Here is a 24,301-nt window from a genome sequence, read left to right as displayed (position 1 = left end):
CCTGCCTCTTCCAAGACTCTGCAATTCACGGCCTTTTCCAACCCACAGCCAGCCTCTCTCTTTGACTGCGTCCAGTATTTTGGGTCCCGAGCTTTTTCTGATTCAGCTAGCTCGCTGGTGAGGTTGTGTGAATGGATGCTTGAGGTCTGTGTCAGTAGCTGTCAAAGGGCACTCCTTACTAGCACTGAAGATGCTACTAGTTAGGGTAATGAAAGGTCTGCATGAAAACAAGCAAGCTCAGTGGGCACCAAGGCCCCCACAGTCCTCTTCCTCCCCCTCCTCTTCCTCCCCCTCCTCTTCCTCCTTCTCCACTCCACAATCCCCATCCCCTTCTAGCACTGAAGATGCTACTAGTTAGGGTAATGAAAGGTCTGCAAGAAAACAAGCAAGCTCAGTGGGCACCAAAGACCCCACAGTCCTCTTCCTCCCGCTCCTCTTCCTCCCCTCCTCTTCCTCCTTCTCCATTCCACAATCCCCACCCACTTCTAGCACTGATGATGCTACCTAGTTAGGGTAATGAAAGGTCTGCAAGAAAACAAGCAATCTTAGTGGGCACCAAGGAGCCCTCACGTCAATCTGGAGCTACAACTGTTCTTTATTGGAATGGAGGCTTGTTTCTTGCTTTGGTACGTAGGATGCAGTCATGGAAGCAGCTTTGATGTTGAAGCTCAGATTCCTGTGAGAAGGAGGAACAGCTAGAACTGAGAAGAACAAGGACCTCGCCAGCTTTTGCTACCCTTCATTTTGCCCAACCCACGAGGCTAAGATAAATTAGGTTTCGATAGTCTTGCCAGAGAAGGCGACGTGCCAAGGGAATAGCATCTTGTGGGAATGCAGCCCTTGCGTTTCGCTAACTCAGGTACAGGACCAAAGGTCCAACCAAATCCAGCCCAAATTGGCCAAGCTGTGGCCTCTTTCTGAGAGGTGGTCCCCAACATCGGTACTGAGATGCTGCAAGCAGCTGTGGCTGGAGGGGCAAATAAGAGGAAGGGGGTGCCTTGCTGAAGAAGGAGCAGAGAGAGGGAGAGGAAGAAAGGTGAGGTGAGGAAGAAAGAAGGAGGCGGAGGTGGAGAAGGAAAACCTGTCAATTGTGGGGCGGGAGGGGGGTTTGGACCCTGTGAAGAGAAACAGCAGAGAGGGAAGGGGCTGGTGATGCAGTATTAATTTCCATCTGGGAGCTGGTCTCCATGGCAACAGAGAAGATCTGGCAACTCCATTGGGAGCGGTTACCACAGCAACAACATCCTGGTGGTTGCTGGAGGAGGAGGAGAAGCCGGAAAGAAAGATGGTGCAAACAAAGATGGGAGGGGTGGGAAAAGAGGAGGTTAAAAAAAAAAGATAAAATAAAATAAAGGAGCGGCGGGGGGTGATGGAATTTGCTGAAGTGGCAGAGCCTTGCGTGACAGACGATGCCCTTTGGGTGTCACCTTGGCTGCCGTCCTATCGCAGTCACAATGCAGGCCTAGAGCATCCGCTTGGGCGTTTTTGGCCAGACATGTTGACTAATCTTCCCTCCCCCGCCCCTTCTTTTTGCGCTTTCAGGGGATGGGAGCAGCCCTTGGGCCCTCCCTGGGGACCCCCCAAGTGGCCATGTTTTGTGGGAAACTGGTCCTCCATCTCAACGTCCAGACAGGCCACTGGGAGCCTGATGCCATCGGCACCCGGACTTGCTTTCGTACCACTGAGGAGATCCGGAGCTACTGCCAGGAGGTATACACACCAGCATGTGCACACACACACACACACACAGAGAGAGAGAGAGTCATAAATATGCATAAGCGTGCATAAGTGCACAATGGCACCTACCGTCCCTGTCCTATTGTCCTCAATTATTAGTTCCTATTTCTTATATTTAAACTTATGTTTATTCTTCTTTCTATTGTATTATAAGCTTTTGACAAAATAAGTAAGTAAATAAATAAATAAAAATGTACTCCCCCCATTGAGCTCATTTTTCTAGTACAGGTAGTTTTTTTGACAATTGAGCCCCAAATTTTCGTGGCTAAGTTAGTTGTGAGTTTTGTCCCATTTTACAACCTTCCTTGCTCCAGGTATTAATAGCAATAGCCCTTAGACTTATGTACCGCTTCACAGGGCTTTACAGCCCTCTCTAGGCGGTTTACAGAGTCAGCCTATTGCCTCCAACAACAATCTGGGTCCTCATTTGACCCACCTCAGAAGGCTGGAAGGCTGAGTCAACCTTGAGCCTGGTGAGATTCGAACTGCCAAATTGCAGGCAGCCGGCAGTCAGCAGAAATAGCCTGCAGTACCACACTCTAACCACTGAGTGGGCATCACTCCTTTTTTTTTTTTTTTTGGCAGCACCCCCTCCTCCAGGGTTTTTTTTGGGGGGTGGGGGGTCTCCTGGGCCTCAGGGAAGCCTCCTGGGGGCTGTTTTTGCTCCCAGAAAGCTTCCCTGGGGCCCAGGAAGGCAAAAAACAGAGCACGGTGGCGGGGCGGCTGTGCACCCCTTTTTGCTTCCTGGGCCTGAGGGAAGCTTCCTGAGAGCAAAAATGCCCCCCCCCCGCAGACTTTTCTAAAGTCCAGGAGGCAAAAGGGGACGAAGCAGTAAGACAGCGAGGGGGATCCCGGCACAGCTGATCATCGGAACAGCTGATTGTCTGGAGGGGGGAAAAGAATACAAAACGCAGTCAGCGATGTCGCGCATGCACGATAAGGACTGACTGGGTGGGGAGGGGAGGGGAGGGGCAGGTGGAGAGGGGTGGGGCCAGCCAGGGGCACGATTGGCCAGTTCTCCAAACTGCGCAGTATCACAACAACCGGTTCTGTAGAACCTGTCCAAACTGGTAGAATCCCACCGCTGCTTTCAAGTGTCCCCTCTCTTTGATGTCCTACTAACAACCGTTTGCCCTGCAGGTATACCCAGAGCTTCAGATCACGAATGCTGTGGAAGGTACGCAGCCAGTTACCATAGACAAGTGGTGCAAGAAGGGACGTTCATCATGCAAAGGCCAGATGCACATTGTGGTACCCTACCAGTGTCTTGGTAAGCACAGAGTCCAGCAGCTGCTCGACCTGTTTGCATTTCCAGTTGGGGATGATAAGGACTGGCTTTAAAATTGGGAATGAAATAATGTGTTGTTGTTGTCATTTTTCTATGTCCCTTCTGCTGCCTTGGGAGGTTGTGCCTTTGAAAGCACCAGCTAGAAGGCAAGGAATGTCTTGCTACTGATAAACGCAAGGCCCCTCCCCACTCCTTCGGGAGCCTTTTGGCAGGTGAGGGCCGAAGAAAGATTAAAAACGTGTAGGGTAGGCCAGTGTTTCTCACCCTGGATGGACTTCAACTCCCAGAATTCCCCAGCCAGCATGTTGAAATCCACACATCTGAAATCCATCCATCCGAAAGCCGCTGAATTGAGAAACACTGATGCTGACTCATGCTAGAAAGTTATGGTCAGTGGTAGGATTCAAAAAAAAATTTTTTTTTTAACAAATGTTATTAATTTTCAAAGACAATGCACAAACATAAAACATAAAAACATAAAACATCTTTTCTGAAAGCTGCTTGATCCCGGGTTACATCTCTTCAAAAAAATTTAATACTTGTTCTGTGGGCATGGCTTGGTGCGCATGGTCTGGCTTGGTGGGCATGGCAGGGGAAGGTTACTGTAAAATCCCCATTCCTTCCCCACCCCACTAACCTGCTTTCCAGCTCCGTTCTCCTATTCAGGGCAACAAAAGAAGACCAGCCAACCAGTTGGGACTCAAGCGGCAGAGAATAGATGGGGGCGGGGCCAGTCAGAGGTGGTATTGGCCGGTTCTCCGAACTACTCAAAATTTCTAAATGTAAAGAAACTCCAAGTGAAATAGAAATAATTCGGAAAATCTGGATATGTGCAGAAATGGGCAAATTGACAAAAAAATTTAAAAAATAAGGATGAAAGTATTGGATAAGTTTTATGGTTGGTTAGAAAAGAGATAGGATCAAGATAATAAGAAATGATTAAATTTATGTATATATTATATACTATGTATATAGAATGTAAACATGCACTATTTTTATATGTGATTTAGCAATGTAAGACAACTATGTGGGTTAGGAGGATTGTACCATGTTCATTGTTTTTAATGTTTCTTTTTGTTTTTGTGTTTGTTTGTTTAATAAAAAAAATTAAAAAATTTCTGGTACCAGTTCTCCAGAACTGGTCAGAACCTGCTGAATACCACCTCTGATTACGGTATACACTTAGCTCTGATTTAGTGGAAATGGAAGTTACATGCGCTTAGACCAATTCAGTGGAACTTTATTTTTGAGCAGAAATGAAGAAGCTGCTGTTGGTGCAGAAATTGATTGTGGACAAAACTCCTGTGTCATTCTTTTCCAGGAGAAAGTGCTGTGATAGCATTATTTTATTTTCTAAATGTTTATTGCATTATAATTAGCAAAGCCACCTGAAATCCTTCAATAGTTCAGAGCCTCAATATCTGTGGGATACAGTAGAATGACCAGTGACAAAGGAATTAGAATAGAATAGAATAACAGAGTTGGAAGGGACCTTGGAGGTCTTCTAGTCCAACCCTCTGCCTAGGCAGGTAACCCTACACCACTTCAGACAAATGGTTATCCAACGTAGGAGTTGCTTGCCATCTAAACTTTGGTGTAGAAGACCCCAAATTGTCTATCTCTGTAGTTTAACATTATTTCACCTATCTTGGAGTTGTACTAAAGCTGGTTGCTGTTGTGAAAGTAAAACTGAAACTCCTCTGCTTGTGTTTTGCATTTGGAAGAGATTTCTTTTCGGGTGGGGAGGGGGAGTAGAACTCTTTAGCATCAGAGGGTGTTAATAATAATATACGAAATACTAATGCTCTGATGGACATTTTGAAAAATCCTTTCTTAGTGAGCACCTAGAAGCTAAGAGGAACATGCATGCCAAATTTTGAGTTTGTAGGCTTTAAGGTTCTGGAGATTTTGTGATGATGAGTGAGTGGTATTTTGCTTTTATAGAGATTGATTGATTGATCATGAACAGCATGTTGTCTGGGTACAATTAGTTTGGAGAAATAATAGTAATAATAATAGCAATAATATTCATAACATTAATAGTGATCACATAATAATAGCAGTATTTACTTATCTCTCTCAGTAAACCTTCTATCCCGTCATCTCTTATTTTTTTACTTTTTAAACATACAGTATATAATGCTAATCTTAACTTCTAGCCTTTACTTGTACATATTAACTATAATAACTTTCTTTCATCATTACTCCTTGATAGGGCAAAGTGATAAACCTACTTGTTGTTCTCTTTCCCCAGTGGGCGAGTTTGTGAGCGAAGCACTTCTTGTACCAGACAAGTGCAAATTCCTACACCAAGAGAAAATGGACTCCTGTGAGACCTACTTGTATTGGCATAGTGTGGCTAAAGAGGTGAGTAACTGTGGGCTTCTTACCAAGCATTTCTACTTGAGTCTGGTTGTCTGAATTAAGCCATCTCCTAACTTAGTGTTAACTTAGATCAAATCATTCTTAGTTGCAGTTAAACATAGCTGTGGTTAAGCTATAGTATGATTGCCTCATCCAAGCAGGTTTTGTAATGGTATGTAGGAAACACCTTGGGAGACTGGATCCAGAGATGCTACCTAGGGAAAAGCCAGATAAGAGACGGCATAGCCCACAGCTGCATAACAGGCAGATAAAGAGGCTCAAAGAAGACCCTCCCTAGTTTCTCAGTCTGTAAAGGGTTAGGAATGGCATGGTGGCCTAGAGGTGGAGACTGTGAGTTTGATCCTAGGTAGTGTCAGATATTTATATTTCCGGCCCCAAAGATAAAATCTCTGCTGCAAACTCCATGTAGGCTCAGTTCCATTAAGTCATCCCCACTCCACCCCAATGCAAAAGATTACAGAGTCCTTAAAATAAAAAGAAATAAACCAACAAGATGGGGGTAGAATAGTATTTTCAGATAGATGCTGTTAATATAACTTCACAGTAAAGTAGAATTAGCTCATCTGGCCACATCTCCAGTCTGCTCTACCTAGTAAGTAAGGCTTGACAAGTTTTCTCAGCATGCACTGTGTTAAGTGAAGGATACTCTTTTCATGTTATCTGAGTTCACATGATAAAACTCAACTGTATGGCCTAGGTTTACCTGGCACTCTAGGCAGGTTCACCGTATCGTGTGAACCAGTCTCGGGCTGTTGCATCGCAGCATTTTAACCTTGTTCATATCCACCTTTCAGGCCTGCAGTGGTGAACATCTTGAGCTACACAGCTACGGCATGTTACTGCCTTGTGGAGCTGACCGCTTCCGAGGTGTGGAATATGTGTGCTGCCCTTCACGCCCGCCAGCCATCAGGGTGGAGCAAGCTACGGAGGGCCCCCCGGTGGTTGCCCATTTAAGGGAAGAAGCCCTGCGCAGGTGAGACGATGAGTTTGAGCAGATCCAGCTGCATAGGAAGGCGGTTAGGATTCCATTGGAGACCAAATTTTACCCCTTGCAAAACTGATTTCATTTAGAATGTTCCTGGATCTGGCTCTTATAGGGGAAATCTGCAAGGAAATGTTTAGATATATGTGTGTACGTATCAGTGGTGGGATTTGAAAATTTTTTACTACCGGTTCTGTGGGCGTGTGGCTTGGTAGGCGTGGCCATGTGACTGGGTGGGTGTGGCTTTTTTTTTTTTTTGCCTTTTTGCCGCTCCCACCCATTTTTGGGAGCTTCCTAGCCTCAGAGGAGCCTCTAGGAGAGGGGGCGTTTTTGCTCCCCAAGGCTTTTCTGGGGCTCTGGAAGGCAAAAAATGGAGGAGGGGGCCTGAGCTCCTCCTTCCATTTTTTGCCTTCCTGGGCCTCAGCAGGGAATCCTGGCGCAGCTGATCTATGCACAGCTGATTGTTGGAAGAGGGAGGAAAAAAGAAATACCTTAGGCAAATGTCAGGCGAGCGGGTAAGCAAGCATCGGGTGGGAAGGCGACCAGATTGGGGGCGTGGCCAGCCAGAAGTTACTACCAGTTCGGCAACCCACGCCAAATTCTTGCTACCAGTTTGCTCGATCTGGTGCGAACCGGCTGAATACCGCCACTGGTGTATGTATGTATGTATGTATGTATGTATGTGTGTATATATATATATATATATATATATATATATATATATATATATATATATATATATATACACACACACACACACACACACACACGCACACACACACACATATATACAATTGATTGCTTTATTAGCGCAAAATTGAAGACTGGTGCAGTGGCCTAGAGGTGGAGCTCTCGCCTCACGACCTGTGAGACTGTGAGTTTGATCCTAGATAGCAACAGATATTTCTCTCTCTGGGCACAATGAAAATATATCTGCTGGAAAAAAAACAACTCCGCATTGGCAACAGGAAGGGCATCCGGCCAGTAAACATTTAGCTCCATTCAGTTGCCTCGACTTTAGCCCAATGTAAGGGATTACAGCATCATTAAAAGACCAAAAAAAAAAATAGCACAAAATTGAAGACATTGCTCATACAGGATTATGTAGTTGAATAGGAATATTTTCCTTTTCTCATGGGGAAAAGTCTCCCTAGTGGCTTTCCCCTGCTCCTCAAATGCATCTTCTTGCATGATGGATTTGTTTGTGATCTTCACTCGATGGGTCTTTTTTTTCCAGCAACAAAGTACCAACAGGGCGTATTCCAATAGAGGAAGAAAGTTTAGAATTGGAGGAAGACAGAAATATGGATGAAGAAGAGGAAGAGGAGGTGGAGGAGGAGGAGGAAGAAGAGGAGGAGGAGGAGGAAGAGGAAGAAGAGGAAGAGATTCCTGGAGAGAGTTCTCCTGACTCTAACCGTTTCCGTGCTGCCTGGGATGACTATTATGTGGAACCAGGTTACTACGATGACAGCATCACCCAAACCACCATCACCACTACGACTCAGACCACAGAAGAAGATGTCAAAGGTAAGCAGTGGAGGCAAAGACCCATCTTAAGAGTCAACCTCATAGAGCACCTTCCAAGCTCCGTGTTCTTTCTTGCTCTTCCTTACCATCTCAACCATGACCCAGGGTTGGGCTGCTACGGATTCGCCCGGGTTCAGGCGGACCTGTAACTAACGTTACGTCTGGTTCGGCGAACTGCTAAATCCCACCCCTGGCTGGCCCCTCCCATCACACCATGCCCCTCCCCACCCCTCCCACCACGCCCTGCCCCTCCGAGGAGTCTCTACACGGCCCATTTTGGATGTGAGGTAAATACAGGGACTACACAGAGGCTCAGGGAGGGGGGGAAATGGGCCTTCTAGAAGTCCGGAAACGGGCCTGAGGGAGGCAGTTTTCACCAGGAAGGGACTGGCCTGTGGTGCCTCTGCCAGGGAAAACGGAGCTCAGGAGGGCCATCCTCCCGAGCTCCGTTTTCGCTGGCAGAGGGTTGCAGGAGGCTGACACAGCCGAAAACAGAGCTCAGGAGTCCTTTTTTGCTGGCAGAGAGCTCTGGCCACCACAGGTGCCCCCGACACGAGTGACGTTGAGTTGGCCACACCCACCCTGGCCACACCCACTCCAGCCCCCCCCCTCCAGCCCCCCCCCCAGGTCAAACACAACCCTGAGGTGGCCCTCTTTGAAATCGAGTTGACACCCCTGCCATAGGCAACGATTACAAATCTGCGGATTGCAGGTAGTCCAATATTTAGTGACCAGTTGAAGTTACAACATCACTGGAAATAGGGGGCTTATGGCCGTTTTTTCACGCTTATGACCATGGCAGCTTTCCCATGGTCACGCAGTGAAGATTCAGATGTTGAGAAACTGCTATGTATATCCCAGGATTGAGTTATCACCTTTTGTGGCCTTCTGACAATCAAAGTCAGTGAGGGCAGAAACAATCCTGTTGCTAACTTAACAACGGCGGTGATTCAGTGAACCAACTGTGGCAAGAAATGTCATCACATGGGGCGAAACCCACTTAGCTTGGACGGCGGGGTTGGAAGGGTTGGACTGGATGACCGACAAGGTCCCTTCCAACTCTTTTAATCTGTTACATGTCTTGCTTAGCAACAGAAATTTTGGGCTCATGTGTGGTTGTAAGTAGAGGACTACTTGTGCATCTAGAAGAAGAAAAAAAGGCCACCTTATGAAGACTGGTGTTGTTGTTTTTTGTATGTATTTATTTTATTTTAATTATAAGAATACAACACAGTGCAGCCGTTCTGGTGTTACAATTGTTATACAGTACATATATAAATGTTACTTCACCATTTACAATCCTCTTGTTTGATACATGGTTTACTAATTATTCTAATCATCATAGGTACTTATGTTCTGACCATGCCTTCTTCTATGCAACCACTGATAGAATTTATTCCACATTTCATAGTTTATTTATTCATTTATTTGATTTGTCAATTGTTTACAAGATAATAAGTATAAGTGTATACATAGTTATGAATACATGAAATGGGTACATATAAGAAAAATAAAAGAAAAATAAAAGAGACAATAGGACAGGGACGGTAGGCACGTTGGTGCGCTTATGCACGCCCCCTAGAGACCTCTTAGGAAAGGGGTGAGGTCAATAGTAGACAGTCTAAGGTTAAAGTTTTTGGGGTTTGGGGAAGTAACTACAACTAGTTGACCACTGGCTACTCAGATTCCCCCTTGTTTTTTAATTCTAATTTTAATTCTGCACAGGCCATAATTTTCCTTTTTATCTCTGTTTCTGGCGGTATGCTTTCCTTCTTCCAGTATTGCACATATATTATTCTAGCCGCCATCAACACATGTACTATTAGATAAATTAAGTCCTTCTGGTATTATTATTTCTAGGAGAAAAAACTCCGGCTTAAATGGAATACACTCTCATTGGCAGCCATGGTAAAAATCATTGCTCAAAGACAGATCAAAAGAAAGAGGAATATAGGCCAGAGGTGGTATTCAGCAGGTTCTGACCAGTTCTGGAGAACCGGTAGTGGAAATTTTGAGTAGTTCAGAGAACTGGCAAATCCCACCTCTGACTGGCCCCGCCCCTATCTATTCTGTGCCTCCCATTGAGTCTCAGCTGATCGGCTGGGTCTTCTTTGGTTGACCAGCACAGGAGAACAGAGTTAGTGGTTAGTGGGGTGGGTAGGGAATGGGGATTTTGCAGTATCCTTCCCCTGCCATGCCTACCAAGCTACGCCCACCAAGCCACACCACACGCACCAAGCCATGCCCACGGAACCGGTGGTAAAAAGTTTTGAATCCCACCATTGTTGCAAAATAGGGACCTCTGGGGCACAGAAAGTAGAGGGGCAAGATGCCAGCTACTACTAGGTTGAGAAAGCAGGAAATGCTCAGCTGCTCAGCTGTTTCTCTGAGTGCGCATCACCTCCTCCTCTTCACAATGGGAAGTCTGTTTTGGAGACAGCGCTGAACCTAGCTCTCCCTGACACTAAAGGGTAGAGGATGCTTAGAATCAAAGCCTCAAGGGGGCTCGCCTGCTTCTTTCTGTCCTCAACCAAATCACTGCGGGACGCCATGCGCCCAAATAGATTTGCATGCATGGATGGTTTTAAATATTCGAGATGGGTGACTTCTGCAGGGTCAGGCATATTTTAACAGGGGAAGCAATTGCATCTGCTTTGGGATGCAAATCCATCGATGTTAGGCTGCCGCAGAAATTGGGACCCACGGAGGAGAGTAATTGAATCTTAATTATATTCCAGGAAGAGTAGGGATTGCAGTTGAATCTCTGAGCAAGGGAGAGAATCCTGTCATAATTACACCGAGCCAGATCTCAAGCCTTTCGCTAACTCTTGCGGTGCCGCCCTCTCTCAAGGAGAAATTGGATTGTCTCTTATATCCCTAGTCCTAATCATGTCCGTCAACAATGGATGAGTGTTTACATTCTCTGCATTCCTAGGATCCCTTTTTAGATAAGTCCACCTTTTGAGACTGGATTCACCCAGTAATTGAGCCCTGGTATGTAGCAATTGAGCCCTGGTATGTAGCAATGTACAGGGACGTGGTGGCTCAATGGCTTAGACGCTGAGCTTGTCGATCAGAAAGGTCAGCAGTTCGAATCCCTAGCGCCACGTAACGGTGTGAGCTCCCGTTACTTGTCCCAGCTTCTGCCAACCTAGCAGTTCGAAAGCATGTCAAAAATGCAAGTGGAAAAATAGGGACCACCTTTGGTGGGAAGGTAACAGCATTCTGTGTACCTTCGGCGTTGAGTCATGCTGGCCACATGACCAAGGAGACGTCTTCGGACAAGGCTCGTTCTTTGGCTTTGTAACAGAGATGAGCTCCATTGGGGGACACTGCTTTACAGCACTCTCTAAGCCAGGGATGTCAAACTCCATTTCTTTGAGGGCCACATAAGGACCGTGGTTGAACTTGTGGGGGGGCAGGTGGGTGTGGCCAACTGGTGAGTGTGGCCAACTGGGTGGGCATGGCCAACTTGATGCCACTCCCCGAACTGCTGGCATGTTTCCTCTTTGCATTGGGTAGACTGGGCCAAAGCCACGCTGGACCGATGTTTCCTCTTTGCATTGGATAGACTGGACCAAAGCGACATGGGCTGGCCCCTTACATTTTCCAGGACGGCCCTGTGGGCTGGATCTGACCACATCGTGGCTCAGATGCAGCCCACGGGCCTTGAGTTTGACACCCCTGCTCTAAGCGGTTTACAGAGTCAGCATATTGCCCCCAACAGTCTGGGTTCTCGTTTTGCATGTCCTTGGAAGGACAGAAAGCTGAGTCCATCTTGAGCCAGTGAGTATCGAACTTCTGGCAGTTGGCAAAATTAGCCGGCAATACCGCATTCTAACCATGGTGCCATCACAGCTTTTATATAATCTTTTCCATGTGCCCTGCTGCCTGGAACTGGAAGTTCTTGTTCAAAACAGTTCAAAGGCAACAGCTTACGTTATCTTTGCTTTAAGACAGGTAAGAAGGCCTGGTCTTGTCTAACACGATTGCTGTCTATACAGTGACCCCAACCCCTCGCCCAACGGACGGGGTAGATGTTTATTTTGAAATGCCTGGAGATGGGAATGAACACGCCAACTTCCTGCGAGCCAAGATGGACCTGGAGGAGCGGCGCATGAAACAGATCAATGAGGTAATGGCTGGACAGACAGGAAAGAGGATTTGCTCAGCTTGCAGATATGCAAGCTTTCATTGTATGGTTCCGTTTGATGAGTTCAGACACACCCATGGGGCCATCAGAGGATTTCTCTTGACAGATTGCACCCCTACAATGATGGAGACGATCTAATCCTGTTAGAAATGATGGATGTGCAATATAAATCATACTGATTTGTAGGAGCCATGTCTAAGTCTTTCTTTCTTTCTTTCTTTCTTTCTTTCTTTCTTTCTTTCTTTCTTTCTTTCTTTCTTTCTTTCTTTCTTTCTTTCTTTCTTTCCTTCCTTCCTTCCTTCCTTCCTTCCTTCCTTCCTTCTTTCTCTTTTATTTATTTATTTATTTGATTTGATTTGTCAATAGCTTACAAGATAATAGGTATAAGTATATACATAGTTATGAATACGTGAAATGGGTACATATAAGAAAAATAAAGAAACAATAGGACAGGGACAGTAGGCATGCTGCTGCTCTTATGCACACCCCCTACAGACCTTTTAGGAAAGGGGTAAGGTCAATAGTAGACAGTCTAAGGTTAAAGTTTTTGGGATTTGGGGAAGAAACCACGGAGTCAGGTAGAGAGTATTCCAGACATTGACCACTCTGTTGCTGAAGTCGTATTTCCTGCAATCAAGTTTGGTGCGGTTAACCTTGAGTTTGTATCTATTGTTTGCTCTTGTGTTGTTATGGTTGAAGCTGAAGTATTCATTGACAGGTAAGTCATTGCAATGTATGATTTTATATACCATACTTAGATCAGACCGAGGACGGCGTAATTCAAGGTTTCTTAGGTCGAGAATTTCAAGTCTGGTGGCATAAGGTATTCTGCAACGAGTAGAGGAGTGGAGAACTCTTCTTGTGAAGTATTTCTGGACTTCTTCCCTTTCTTCTTTTTTTTTCTTTTTTCTTTCTTTCCTTCCTTCCTTCCTCCCTTTCAACCTGCAGCAAGGAGAAGACCATGTTCAATGTCCCAAAGGTCCTTTTTTTCAAGAGGCACTATCTTGACTAGATGGTGGGAGCTGAAGAAGCTTCTTGGATGAGAAGCAAAATGTCTTCAAAGAAAAACCAGAAAGTCCATCTCCCTCTTGAAAAGAGCACCTCTGGGACAACCATGACCTGGATGACTCCATAGACTATGCTTAATGGTTAGAGACAATGGCTCAATGGTAGAGGGATAGAAGGATAGTCAGTATGGCCATCCTGTGATGAAGCTTCTTGGATGAGGAGCGAAATGTTTCCTTCCTCTTCCTCAAGGAGGAAAAGCAACTTTGAGACAACTATGGCCTGGATGATTGAGAATCTCCACAGATAACAGAAACTGCTTCTCCAGAACCAGTTTCTACAGCAGAAAACCCTTGTATGGATAACACCACTGTCCTTTTGTTATGATTTCATAGGTGATGAAGGAATGGGCTGAAGCTGACAACGAAGCCAAAAACTTGCCGAAAACAGACCGGCAAGCACTCAACGAGGTGAGATTGGCCAACCATCTCATTGGACTCCCATCCCTTTGTATTTTAATGTTTGTTTGGGGAATTTAATAACGACATTTTAAAAAAATTAAATCCATGTCAAGATTAGGTGAACTAGTAGATGGACCAGCAGATCCTTCACTTGTGGGGTTTCTTGACCCAGGGCAATACCGTTTGTCCTTTCCATTCAGGTGTTAGAATTAGCTTTCAATTTCCATGGATGCTGTTTCGGGTTTTGTAGGGTTTACAATTCAAGTTAGTTTCAATGGCTTGTTTTAAACGGTTTAGCTGAGCTGGAATGACAAGGCCCTTCTGTTTTCTCTATCTGTTGTTTGATTCTATTCTGTGTTTATAATAGTTGCATTCTTTTTTTATTATTATTATTCGAAAACAACTTGAATGGGTTCTACTCTGAGAGAAAGCCCAAACATGTTTTTACCAAAAACAGAAGTTGAATCAACCCCATGGCTTCGTATCTGTTTCTTTTGGCCTGTCTGCGAGCAGATGTTGTAGCTTGTCTTTAGCGTACATCCATTGATAGCTGCCAGTTTCTAAACATTGATTTTTTTTTTAAAAAAAAGAGTAATTTGTAATAAATTATACTCCAAATATCTTGGAGTAACCTCCCTTATAGAAATTGGTCTCGCAACCTCCCCTGATGATTTTTGGTTCACTTCTTAAAAACCTTAAACTTAGGTATCTTAAAAAGCTGAGGTGTTCATGCTGCTCTTTCAAAATTTTTGGAATCTACCATTTTTTCATACAGTAGAGTTGTTAAAATGTGTGGCAATCGTTTAATTGTCCTTTTGACAAAGTATTTTAAGCCATCCTGGCTTTTTATTTAACAGCCAGGATATAAACCCTCTAAACACATTCGAGTTAACTTAAACATCTGCTTCTAGGAGAATAAGCTCTGCATGGAATGCTTTGTTGTGTTTGCATTTCATTGTCTCTATAGGTGGCTTGAGTAATTTTAAGCCTTTAATGCTAATTTTATTGCGTTTCAAGGAATCCGATGCTGTCGCTTTGCTACTGAACTATCCTGGCCCTTAGGGAGGAAAAAGGGAGTCTGTATATGTCTGCTCCAGGAACATAATTTTATATTTTGCTGTAATAAAGCTTCCAGAGTCTTTCACCCAAAGTTTTTCCCAGGTCCATGTTCACCTACCTTTTTTTAAAATAGATTTTTATTGTGTTTTTCCACCAATACAAATCTCATTCATGTTTTTAAAAGTACAATGGCATCGACAAATATATATATATCGTATAAATCTTATTCTATACATTTTTTTCTTTATATACATCAACACATATCTAGTGTATCTATCTATATTTGTCTGACGTATGGTTTCCTACCTAGGCAGGGGGTTGGACTAGAAGACCTCCAAGGTCCCTTCTAACACTTCTTCTGAAATATTCTGAATGGCTTCTCTCTTCTTCTTGCTTTCTAGCACTTCCAATCTGTCCTCCAGACACTGGAAGAGCAGGTGGCTGGAGAACGCCAGCGGCTGGTGGAGACCCATCTGGCCCGGGTGGTAGCACAGCTGAATGATAACCGTCGGGCGGCACTGGAGAACTACTTGACTGCTGTACAGAACGACCATGCCCAGGTAGTTCAAAGGGTAGAGGAAGGCAAATGTTAGCTTGGAGAACAGAATGCGTGATTTGTACGTAAGCTGAGCTGAGAGAATGAGAAGCAGATCCTGCATGTGGATTGCAAACAAAGTAGACGGTGATCTTGGGACAACACCTATTCACACCAGAGCAAGTGTTCTGACCTAGGCTTCCCAAAAGCACAAAACCGACTCCTCTTCCCGATAAAACCCCTTTTATTTAGTTTAAAGTGAATTCCTCTCCCGCAAAGTCCCAGCCAACAGTCTTTTAAGAGATTTCACATCTACAGACCTTTATCAGGCTTGGAGAGCTGCCAGGCCGATATCTTTCAAGTGCCACTCTGTAGCAGACAATAGTTGGCAAGGAGTCAGGAACAGATCTTCACCCTAATGAATTGAACTAATTGCCTCCTGCAAACACCACTCCCTTTTCGCTCCTCTTTATTCCCTACGGGAGGGGCCATTCACCATCCACCTGTAGCTTTACTCCCGAATTGACCCTTGTTCCTTAGCTGTTCCCTTCTCCTGGCAGCTCTGTGCATGCGCACACTGGGAACAGGCTGCAACTGTTCTTCTTCCCCACTGATGTCTGACTCCGAAGGCAGCTGATAACTGTCAGGTGGCCCTGGCCCCATCTCTGCCTCCGATGCAGAGCCCTTGTCAGAGCCTTCCCGAGACTCCAGGACTGGCCCAAGTTCCTCCCCAACCCCCTCACCGTCTGAATCTGCTGCCAATTCTGCTGGCCACTGGCGGGCCACAACAGCAAGTGTATAGAAGAGAAAGATTCTTTTCCCTGGCTTTCTGTTTCTTGCATGCAAGTGGCGCAAGAGAGAAACATTATTTAAGCAATAGAGTTCAAGATCAGGTAAAGAAGTATTTTCCAACCTTCCCAGCTCTGCGGACCACCAGCGACAGCAGGGAGGGGGAGCGGATGGTTTCGTGCACACACCGTTGATGCAAATGCAACTTTGCATGCTTGCACACTCGGCCACTTCTTGCACAGACCGGTTCCCAATGGGCCACGGACCAGTACCAGGCCACGGACCAGAGATTGGGGACCCCTAATGTGAAGTGTGGTCATGCAGTGAAGAAGCAGTTAGTGGTGTCACCACCCTATAATGCCCTGAAAGTGGCAAGGAGCAGAAATATGGAGCAGGAAAGTGAGATAACACCCATTGTGCATGTGGCGTTAGTTAGAAATTATCTGTTCCCTTGTATGAACAACTTATGGCAATACGCTACATTCCAGCTCCTGAAATCCTCAGCCAGAATACAGAATACCAAAATGGGGATCCTACCATGTTAAATATATCCGGGTCCATATGGAAAGCACTCACAATTTTTCCTTTTCTTGTGGCCCCACTTATTTATTTATTTATTTTTATTTATTTGATTTGTCAATCACTTTCAAGATAATAGGTATAAGTATAAACATGAGTAAGAATACCCGAAATAGGTACGATTAAATGGGGACATTAGGACAGGGACGCTAGGCATGGTGGTGCACTTATGCACGCCTCTTACAGACCTCCTGGGAATGGGGTGAGGTCAATAGTGGATAGTGTGAGGTTAAAGGAGTGGAGGGTTAGAGGACGTAACAACAGAGTCAGGTAGTGCATTCCAGGCATTGACCACTCTGTTGCTGAAGTTGTACTTTCTGCAATCAAGTTTGGAGCAGTTTGCATTGAGTTTGTATCTGTTGTGTGCTCTTGTATTGTTGCGGTTGAAGCTGAAGTAGTCATTGACTGGTAGGGCATTGTAGCAGATAATTTTGTGTTCGACGCTTAAGTCCAACCGTAGGTGGCATAGTTCAAGGTTGTCCAAGCCCAAAATTTCAAGCCTGGTGATATAGGGTATTCTGTTGTGAGCAGAGGAGTGTAATACTCTTCTCATGAAATACTTCTGGACTCGCTCAATTGTATTAATGTCTGATATACAGTAAACATATCCTGTCAACATCATGCAAAGTCTAGTCTCCCATCACTTTTGTTAAGCTCCTGATGGGCACATAGATGTCCATGATCCATGTTGTCCATCCAGGTTCTCTCCAGGATGGCAATACGACAGAGGGTTACCACTGCCTTCTTTCCCCAGTCTTTTTCAGCTTTCCAATCTAGTGCACAGCCCTTCCAAGTCACATATTCTGTTTAGCTTTTTCAAAACCAACCAAAGATTGGTTTTTGGTTGTGCTTCCACCTGTATTTACCTGTGCCTGAAAAAGGAGGAAACCAAGAGAGGCCAGTAAGAGAATCCATCTGCTCAAAGGCCAACTACAGTAGAACTTCTGATCACGACCATAATTTGTTCCATAACTTCGGCGATTTCTTCGTCTTCTAATGTTTCGTCTGCAGGAATTTCTGGGTCAGGGGTCATGTTTGATCACCACCTGAGTATGCGCTCGTGACCAGTTTCAAAAATTTTGTGAATTTTTTGGTCGGAACCCGATTTGGTCATGGTCGGAAGCATTCGTAACCAGAGGTTCTACGTGTATTGAGAATCGGGCAAGGAACGGTAGACAATCAACCAAGATTCAACTAATTTAGGCCACACTCCTCTTTTGACACAGCCTGATCGCATCCTGGCAGCTCTGAAGAGATACGTACGGGCCGAACAGAAAGATCAGCGCCATACTCTCCGCCATTACCAGCACGTGGCAGCGGCTGACCCCGAAAAGGCCGAACAAATGAAGTTCCAGGTATGGTTTTCATCTGCCTATGGCCGCCATCTTGCGTCTTTGCAATTAACATGTTTCATGCTGGCTGGGGAAGTCTGTGAGTTGAAGTCCACATATATTCAAGTGGCCAAGGTTGAGAAACACTGTTCTAGAAGGAACCATTTTCCGTTATTGTGTGTTTTCCCAGGTGTATACTCATCTCCATGTCATTGAGGAACGGATGAACCAAAGTCTTGCGTTGCTGTACAAGAATCCCCAGCTAACTCAGGAGCTCCGAGGAGATATAGGTACATGGGTCAGATCCTTCATATATCCCAAATATCATCCCTTCTCAACTCTTAAATTAAGTCTTCCATTCTTCACTCGCCCTATTGCTTGTAGACTAGTCAGCCTGCTCTTAAGTACTATACCAGGGATCTGCAACCCACAGCTCTGGAGCCATATGCAGTTCTTTCATCCCTCTGCTCCAGCTCCCTGTCGCCAGTCGGCACTGCAATTGTGAAAGGAGCTTCCGGTTAGGGAAGGGAAAAGCACAGAATGCCAGGAGGAAATTCTATGGCAAGGGGTGGGTTTTCCGGTCAGCTGTACAATTGATAGAGCTTTCAGTAAAGCCCTAGGTAAAGGAAAAAAGGATGCCAAGCTAGGAGGGGACTCTATGGTGGGGGAAGTGGACGTCCAGTCGGCACCAGTATTGAATGGGGGGTTTCCAGTTAGGACCTTTGTGGCTCCCAGGAGACACGTTTCCTAGTGTGGGAAATGGGTCAAAATGGCTCTTTGAGTGTTTAAGTTGCTGACCCCTGTACTATACCAACAGCAGATACTTCAGTACTTAGTTTGATTGGTTACTTAAGTTGATATTCTCATAGTATCATTTCTACTACCCAGGGTGAGTCATTTTCGAAATACTTTTATATGTATCCAGAGGAAGGAAGAGGCACTGTAGAACGGCCCAGATTTTACTGTTATGAACTGAAGAACTAAAGAAGCTTCTTGGATGAGAAGCAAAATGTTTTCAAGGGAGAAAAAAAAAAACAAGGAAGTCAGTTGCCTTTTGGGAAAGCACTTTTGGGGGCAACCAAGATCTGGATGATGGAGAATCCCCATGGATACTGTAGAATGACCTAGTATGAGAAAAAGGATCTGTATAAAGGGAAATGATAGGTGGATCACACAGGTCATCCAGATGTTTAGGCTGAATTTAGCATTTTTATACACCTTGAGTGCTTCCCAAAAGGCCTGGAATTGCTATTTCTTCTTCAATTGTAAAATACCTCGGTTTAGCCCAGTTGTTTATCTGCAAAGTGCATCTGTCCTACGGGTGAAGGGCTAGATTTTTCTCAGAAGGGAAATTCTCTTATAAAAGAATGAACGAATCTGAGCATCTCTTGAAATAAAACCTTTGCAAAAAAAACAAAACAAATTGGGACATCTTGTAGCAGGCGAGGTAGAGTCTCAAAACTCTCAAGATAGGGCTCCAAACAATCTACTTCCCATTTCTCTAACTTCTAGAGGAGCTCCTGCGATCCGAACGGGTGTCCACCAATGACCTGCTTACTACCTCCATCTCCGAGACCCGCACCACTGAAGAGTTCTTGCCCATGGACAGTGGGGAGGATCTAGCTGCGGAGACCCGTGATGGAGAAGGTGGGTCGGATAAGTTGCTCCTCACTGCTTTCTCAAGTCTTTGCCAAGGGTCAGGAAAGTAGAAAGAGAAAGCCCACCTAGAAATGCAACGGTGGGATCCAACTGGTATAACAACCGGTTTGGGGAAGCGCGCGCATGTGCATCGGGGTCATAAGTGTCTTCTTTGCGGTCCATCATAACTTTGAATGGTCAACTAAGCAAGTGGTACTTAAAACGAGGCCTACTTGACATCACAGCCTTTACTTACGCTGTCTGGGAATGATGTAAGAAGTTTTTCAATGCATCTGTTTGAGCACCAGATTGTAGAAGGTGCCTTTGTGTATGAAAAGCAAATGTAGGAGTTGCATTCACCCCGGGGGTGGGCTTCAAATTTTTTTAGCAAGGGGCTCTCCGCCATAATGATTGGCTGGGTGGGTGTGGCTGGGTGGTCATGGGACTGGGTGGGTGTGGCCAACTCAATGTCGCTTCTTTGCCCTAATTACCTAAAAAAAGGTAATATACCAAAAAGTTGTTTACTATTTCGTGCATTTAATACTTAAATAAAAGACTGGGTGAAACCAGCTTAATAGCAGTGACTGTGAGAGGAATCTTGGAGTCTTAGTGAAGTTTCTGGTGAGTTACGTGATTCTTATTATTTGGGAATTCATCCCCTCGGAGGCTAGTGGCTATGTTATCTGATTTTTTCAATGGCTCTCCCTTGCAAACACTGAGTGGATTGTTTATCTAGCTTGCAACACTTTTACGAGGTGTGAAATGCTCTTGGCTGAATGCCCAGAAGTTCAATTAAGTCTATTAAGAGCTTTCCCTTGCTGCTTGTCTTTCTGAGGTTATTGGGAGCTCTTGGAGCCCCACAGAGTCTTAGCTAGGGGGTCTCCCGAGCCCCTGTGAGCCCCCAGCAGCGCACCCCTGCATTCACCCTACATGCAAAACATGCATACTTTGAACCTCGATTGTTTTGTTTGTTAAACTCAGAGTATTGTGTGAATCCAAATCCTTTTACAGGTAGTACCCTCAGGTTACAATGACGCATTCTGTGACCATTCAAATTATGCCAGCATTGAACAAAGGAGACTTATGACTGGTTCTGTAGCAGCACCCTTGTGATCAAGATCCAGGTGCTCAGCTCACAATTACGATAGGAGGGTATGTGTGGTCATAGGATCGCCACTGATGATCTAGTCTGCCAGCTTCTCACAAGTAACAGGGAACGTAATAAATAGATCCCATAAGATGCTCCTGCTGCATTTTCTCCCAAGGAGCCCCGTTATGGAGTACAAGATGCCAGAAATCTTATGTTCTGTAACATCCCTGCTCACTTGCACTTCGTAGTGCCTGCCCACAGCCTCCTCTAGAGTTGAGCCCACTCACGCTCAGAGCCCACCCATGGCCCTTGCCAGCCTGCTTGCCTAGGACTCAGTCACATCATCATCATCATCTTTTAATGACCCCATAATCCCTTGTGGGGTGGGGATGGGGCAACTGAATGGAGTTGAGTGTTTACTGGCCAGATGCTCTTCTTGTCTCTAGTGAGGAGTTATATCCAGCAGACATAATCTCAACATGCCCAGAGAGAGAAATATCTGCCTCTACCTAGGATCGAACTCACAACCTCCTGATTGTGAGGTAAGAGCTCTACCTCTGGGCCACCACACCACCCAGGACTCAGTCACATGAGGTCCTCTTTTAATGACCCCTTTCCGTGGATTACAACTGGGACTGCCAGGGTTGCTGTCCCTAAGCGATGTGAGTACATGACGTCCTGCTTTATGACTGCATTATTTACCGATGGAAATCCCCATCCCAAATTCCATCACAACCTGAGGACTACCTGTATTAGATTTTGGCTCAAGGTATTTTATAAAATTAGAAAACGAGTCAACTCAGTAGCTAGTTAAGTGAATTGTTTTAAGCAAACATTCTTTTTTTTCCCACCAACTTGTTGGAAAAGAAACGAGGAAAAGCGTGCCCCTTCTTTCTGCTCCTGCGGTTTTGTCTCCCGGCCTCAGCATCGTGTTGTGTGTCTTTCGCCTCTTCTTCTCAAAATTATCTTTCTTTCTCTGTTCTCTTTTTCCTTTCTGCCATGCTCTCCTCCTCCTCCTCCTCTCCTTCTGATGCTGTGTGTGGAATGGGCAGATTCTGACTCAGCCGACAAGAAAGGTAAGTTCTCAGCTCTAAATCTTCGTGGAGTCCTTCTCTGTAGGCTTTAGTAGCAATGACTGAGACCAAAGGAAATGGGTGTGTGGATTGTTACCAACCGAGGCCTTTGTTCCTCTAACCCTCACCCGAATCTCTTCTCTTCAGCTTCAGGGCTGGCAGAATACGACTATCCAACTAGTGACAAAGCCCTGCTGTATGAGTATGAACATAAGGTAGGTGCAGAGGAGACCTTCTGGCCCCTTTTATTGCTGTTTATTACAATTAAAATGGAGAGAGGTCCTCTAGGACAGTGGTCACCAACCGGTGGGCCGGGAAGCACTGGTAGTCTGCAAGAAAATTGGTGGTCCGCAGAGAAATGTCACCCCCAAAGCAATTAATCCAGGCTGAGCGGGAACACAAGGCTGCGCCGCCCACATGGCCCGTGGGAACACAAGGCTTGTGTCGCTTGCATTGCGAACACCACGAGGTAGTGAGGGGAAAGAGGAAAGGGTGGGGGTAAATTTGCCCCATGCGCCCCACGTGCCTTGCCTGGCCACCGGGCTGCTTCTTTCCGCTTCTTTCTTCTTCTGCTTTTGGCTGCACGCAAGGAAAGCAGCAAACGTCTTTCTTTCTGAGCCCCAAAGTCTGCCAGAAATAAGTCTTTGGGACCCTGCAAGGCCTCCTGCTCCAAGAGGCTGCGCAGAGTTTGGGGGAGAGAAAGAAAGACTTCTGCTGCTTTCCTTGCATAAAGCCAAAAGTCTCTCTCTCTCTCTCTCTCTCCCTGAGAACGGAGCTGGAGACAATATCCTGTGATCCCAAATAAAGAATGATCAATCGGTAGGAAAACAGGGTGGGGAATTTTCCTGCAGACTTTTTTGGGGGGATTTTCCCAGGGTCTCTAGTCCGCGGGATTTAAAATTATGAGTTTGGTGGTCCCAGAAGTCCAAAAGGTTGGCGACCCCTGTTTTAGGACAATGCTTCTCAACCTTGAAGATATACATTACATAAACCATGACAAAATAAATACAAAATTATGCATTAGATTGAAATTTCGTTGCCTATAGCTGTCAAAGGGTCATCACCTCCACTATGCACCATATAAACATGACAAAAATATAAATAAATACATGAATAATAAAATTATGTATACACCCACATATATAGACTTCGGACACTAGTGTCAAGCAAAATTGATGGAGCTGTGTTTTAAAAAAACCCTTACTTTGTCCTGAGTAATTCAGAGCAATATTTGTGATTTCCATCTCTTGTGGGGGTTTTACCCCCTCCTTTTTATTACGTTGTTACGAATCGTGATGCAGTATATTATTCAAAGGCAGTGAATGTTTATGTAACATCAAATTATTTGTTGCATAATAGAGGTTTTTGATTTTAAGCTGATTACTTAATATTGAAGGTTAATCTCATGACATCACACAGAAAGAGGTCAGATTAGGAGACGGCTCCATCCACTTTGCTTGAAATTGGAGGCCAGAGACTACTGATTCTCTTTATCATTTGATGTTCTAGGTCAGTGTTTCTCAACCTCGGTGACTTTAAGATGTATGGTCCCTTAACTGGCTGAAGCATGCTGGCTGGGGAATTCTCACACATCTTAAAGCCACAAGTGGGGGAAAAAAAACCCCAATATTTTGGGCGATTGATTCAACCTGGAAAAATGGCAACGGGCTTCTTATATGCAGTTGATTTGTTTATTTAGCATATGGCATATCATACATGGATTAGCAATACATATTCACATTTCATCTAGATTAGTAAAAACACAATAAAATATAAATGTTAAAATGATCAATCTTCAAATACCAATGTCTAGGCCATCTAACCATTGAAGCATAGCTACTGGGTTAATAGATGCCCTCAGCTTACAGCTGATCACAATGTGGATCTACAGTTTGACATGAGACCCCACAGTCACACTGAGGGGAGGATAATATGCCCCATTTATACATGGGCTCCCAACAGATGCCATGTGAGGTGCAACTCTTATTCAGGATTGTCCATTGCTAATGTGGTAGTTTAAAGCCTGGCACGTTATTTTTTAAAATGCAGTGATACGTACTGAGTCCATCTCTTTTCCATGTATTCACTTTGCTATGTCCAAGGCGACGTTTGAGCTGCAAGCGCTTTCAAAAGAATAATTGTTGTCTTGTGAAGGTTGATGCATTGCCATTATCCCATTAGGTGGAAGACCGGGCCATGTTTCCCCATGTTCCACCTTGAAAAAGGGAAAATGCATCTCAATTTAGGTTAGATATTGGAGTAAAGGAGCTATGTACTCTGTAAAGGAATGAGATTGCGATTGTCTCGTGTGACTGGAATGATTTTGCACTAAGAGGAAGAAAATGTTGCTGGATTACCCATCCAGCTTTGCACCCCTGGGACTGTATGACTTAAATCAAAAACCATCCCCCCCCCCATCCATCCCATAGGTCAATGTGTCTGCCTCAGATGTCAAAGGCATGGTGTACAAGTCCCAAGAAATACAACGGGATGAACTGGTAAGTAGCTTTCAAGGCACATCCCCTTCCACCTATCAAGTGGGTTTCAGCTCCCCTAATCTTCCTTGTGAGTCATGTCTACCCTGCCAAAAAAAGGCCAACACAGTTCTAGGTTGCATTAATAGAAAGAGAGAATCAAGATTCCATGAAGTGTTAATCTATATACAGTAT

At 45.0% G+C, this 24,301-nt stretch overlaps 1 protein-coding gene across 2 annotated transcripts in view; it reads left to right on the top strand.

Annotated features, from left to right (window-relative positions):
- Positions 1-24,301, top strand: part of APLP1 (amyloid beta precursor like protein 1) — a 48,403-nt gene that overhangs the window by 7,021 nt on the left and 17,081 nt on the right. Inside the window, exons 2-15 of one of the 2 annotated variants that reach the window (XM_087939896.1) lie at positions 1,543-1,710; positions 2,878-3,007; positions 5,280-5,392; positions 6,205-6,383; positions 7,630-7,919; positions 11,924-12,054; positions 13,473-13,547; positions 14,999-15,157; positions 17,727-17,855; positions 18,022-18,121; positions 19,344-19,478; positions 21,612-21,635; positions 21,780-21,847; positions 24,062-24,130. In XM_087939896.1, coding sequence (XP_087796022.1) covers positions 1,543-1,710; positions 2,878-3,007; positions 5,280-5,392; positions 6,205-6,383; positions 7,630-7,919; positions 11,924-12,054; positions 13,473-13,547; positions 14,999-15,157; positions 17,727-17,855; positions 18,022-18,121; positions 19,344-19,478; positions 21,612-21,635; positions 21,780-21,847; positions 24,062-24,130 — 1,770 coding nt within the window. The remainder of the gene's footprint in view (positions 1-1,542; positions 1,711-2,877; positions 3,008-5,279; positions 5,393-6,204; positions 6,384-7,629; positions 7,920-11,923; positions 12,055-13,472; positions 13,548-14,998; positions 15,158-17,726; positions 17,856-18,021; positions 18,122-19,343; positions 19,479-21,611; positions 21,636-21,779; positions 21,848-24,061; positions 24,131-24,301) is intronic. The other variant, XM_026702387.2, reaches the window with a different exon arrangement.

This window comes from Pseudonaja textilis, chromosome 10 (assembly GCF_049901715.1).
Source record: "Pseudonaja textilis isolate UNSWEBS1 chromosome 10, rPseTex1.2, whole genome shotgun sequence".
NCBI lineage: Eukaryota > Metazoa > Chordata > Lepidosauria > Squamata > Elapidae > Pseudonaja > Pseudonaja textilis.
This window is presented reverse-complemented; position numbering and strand designations above follow the sequence as displayed.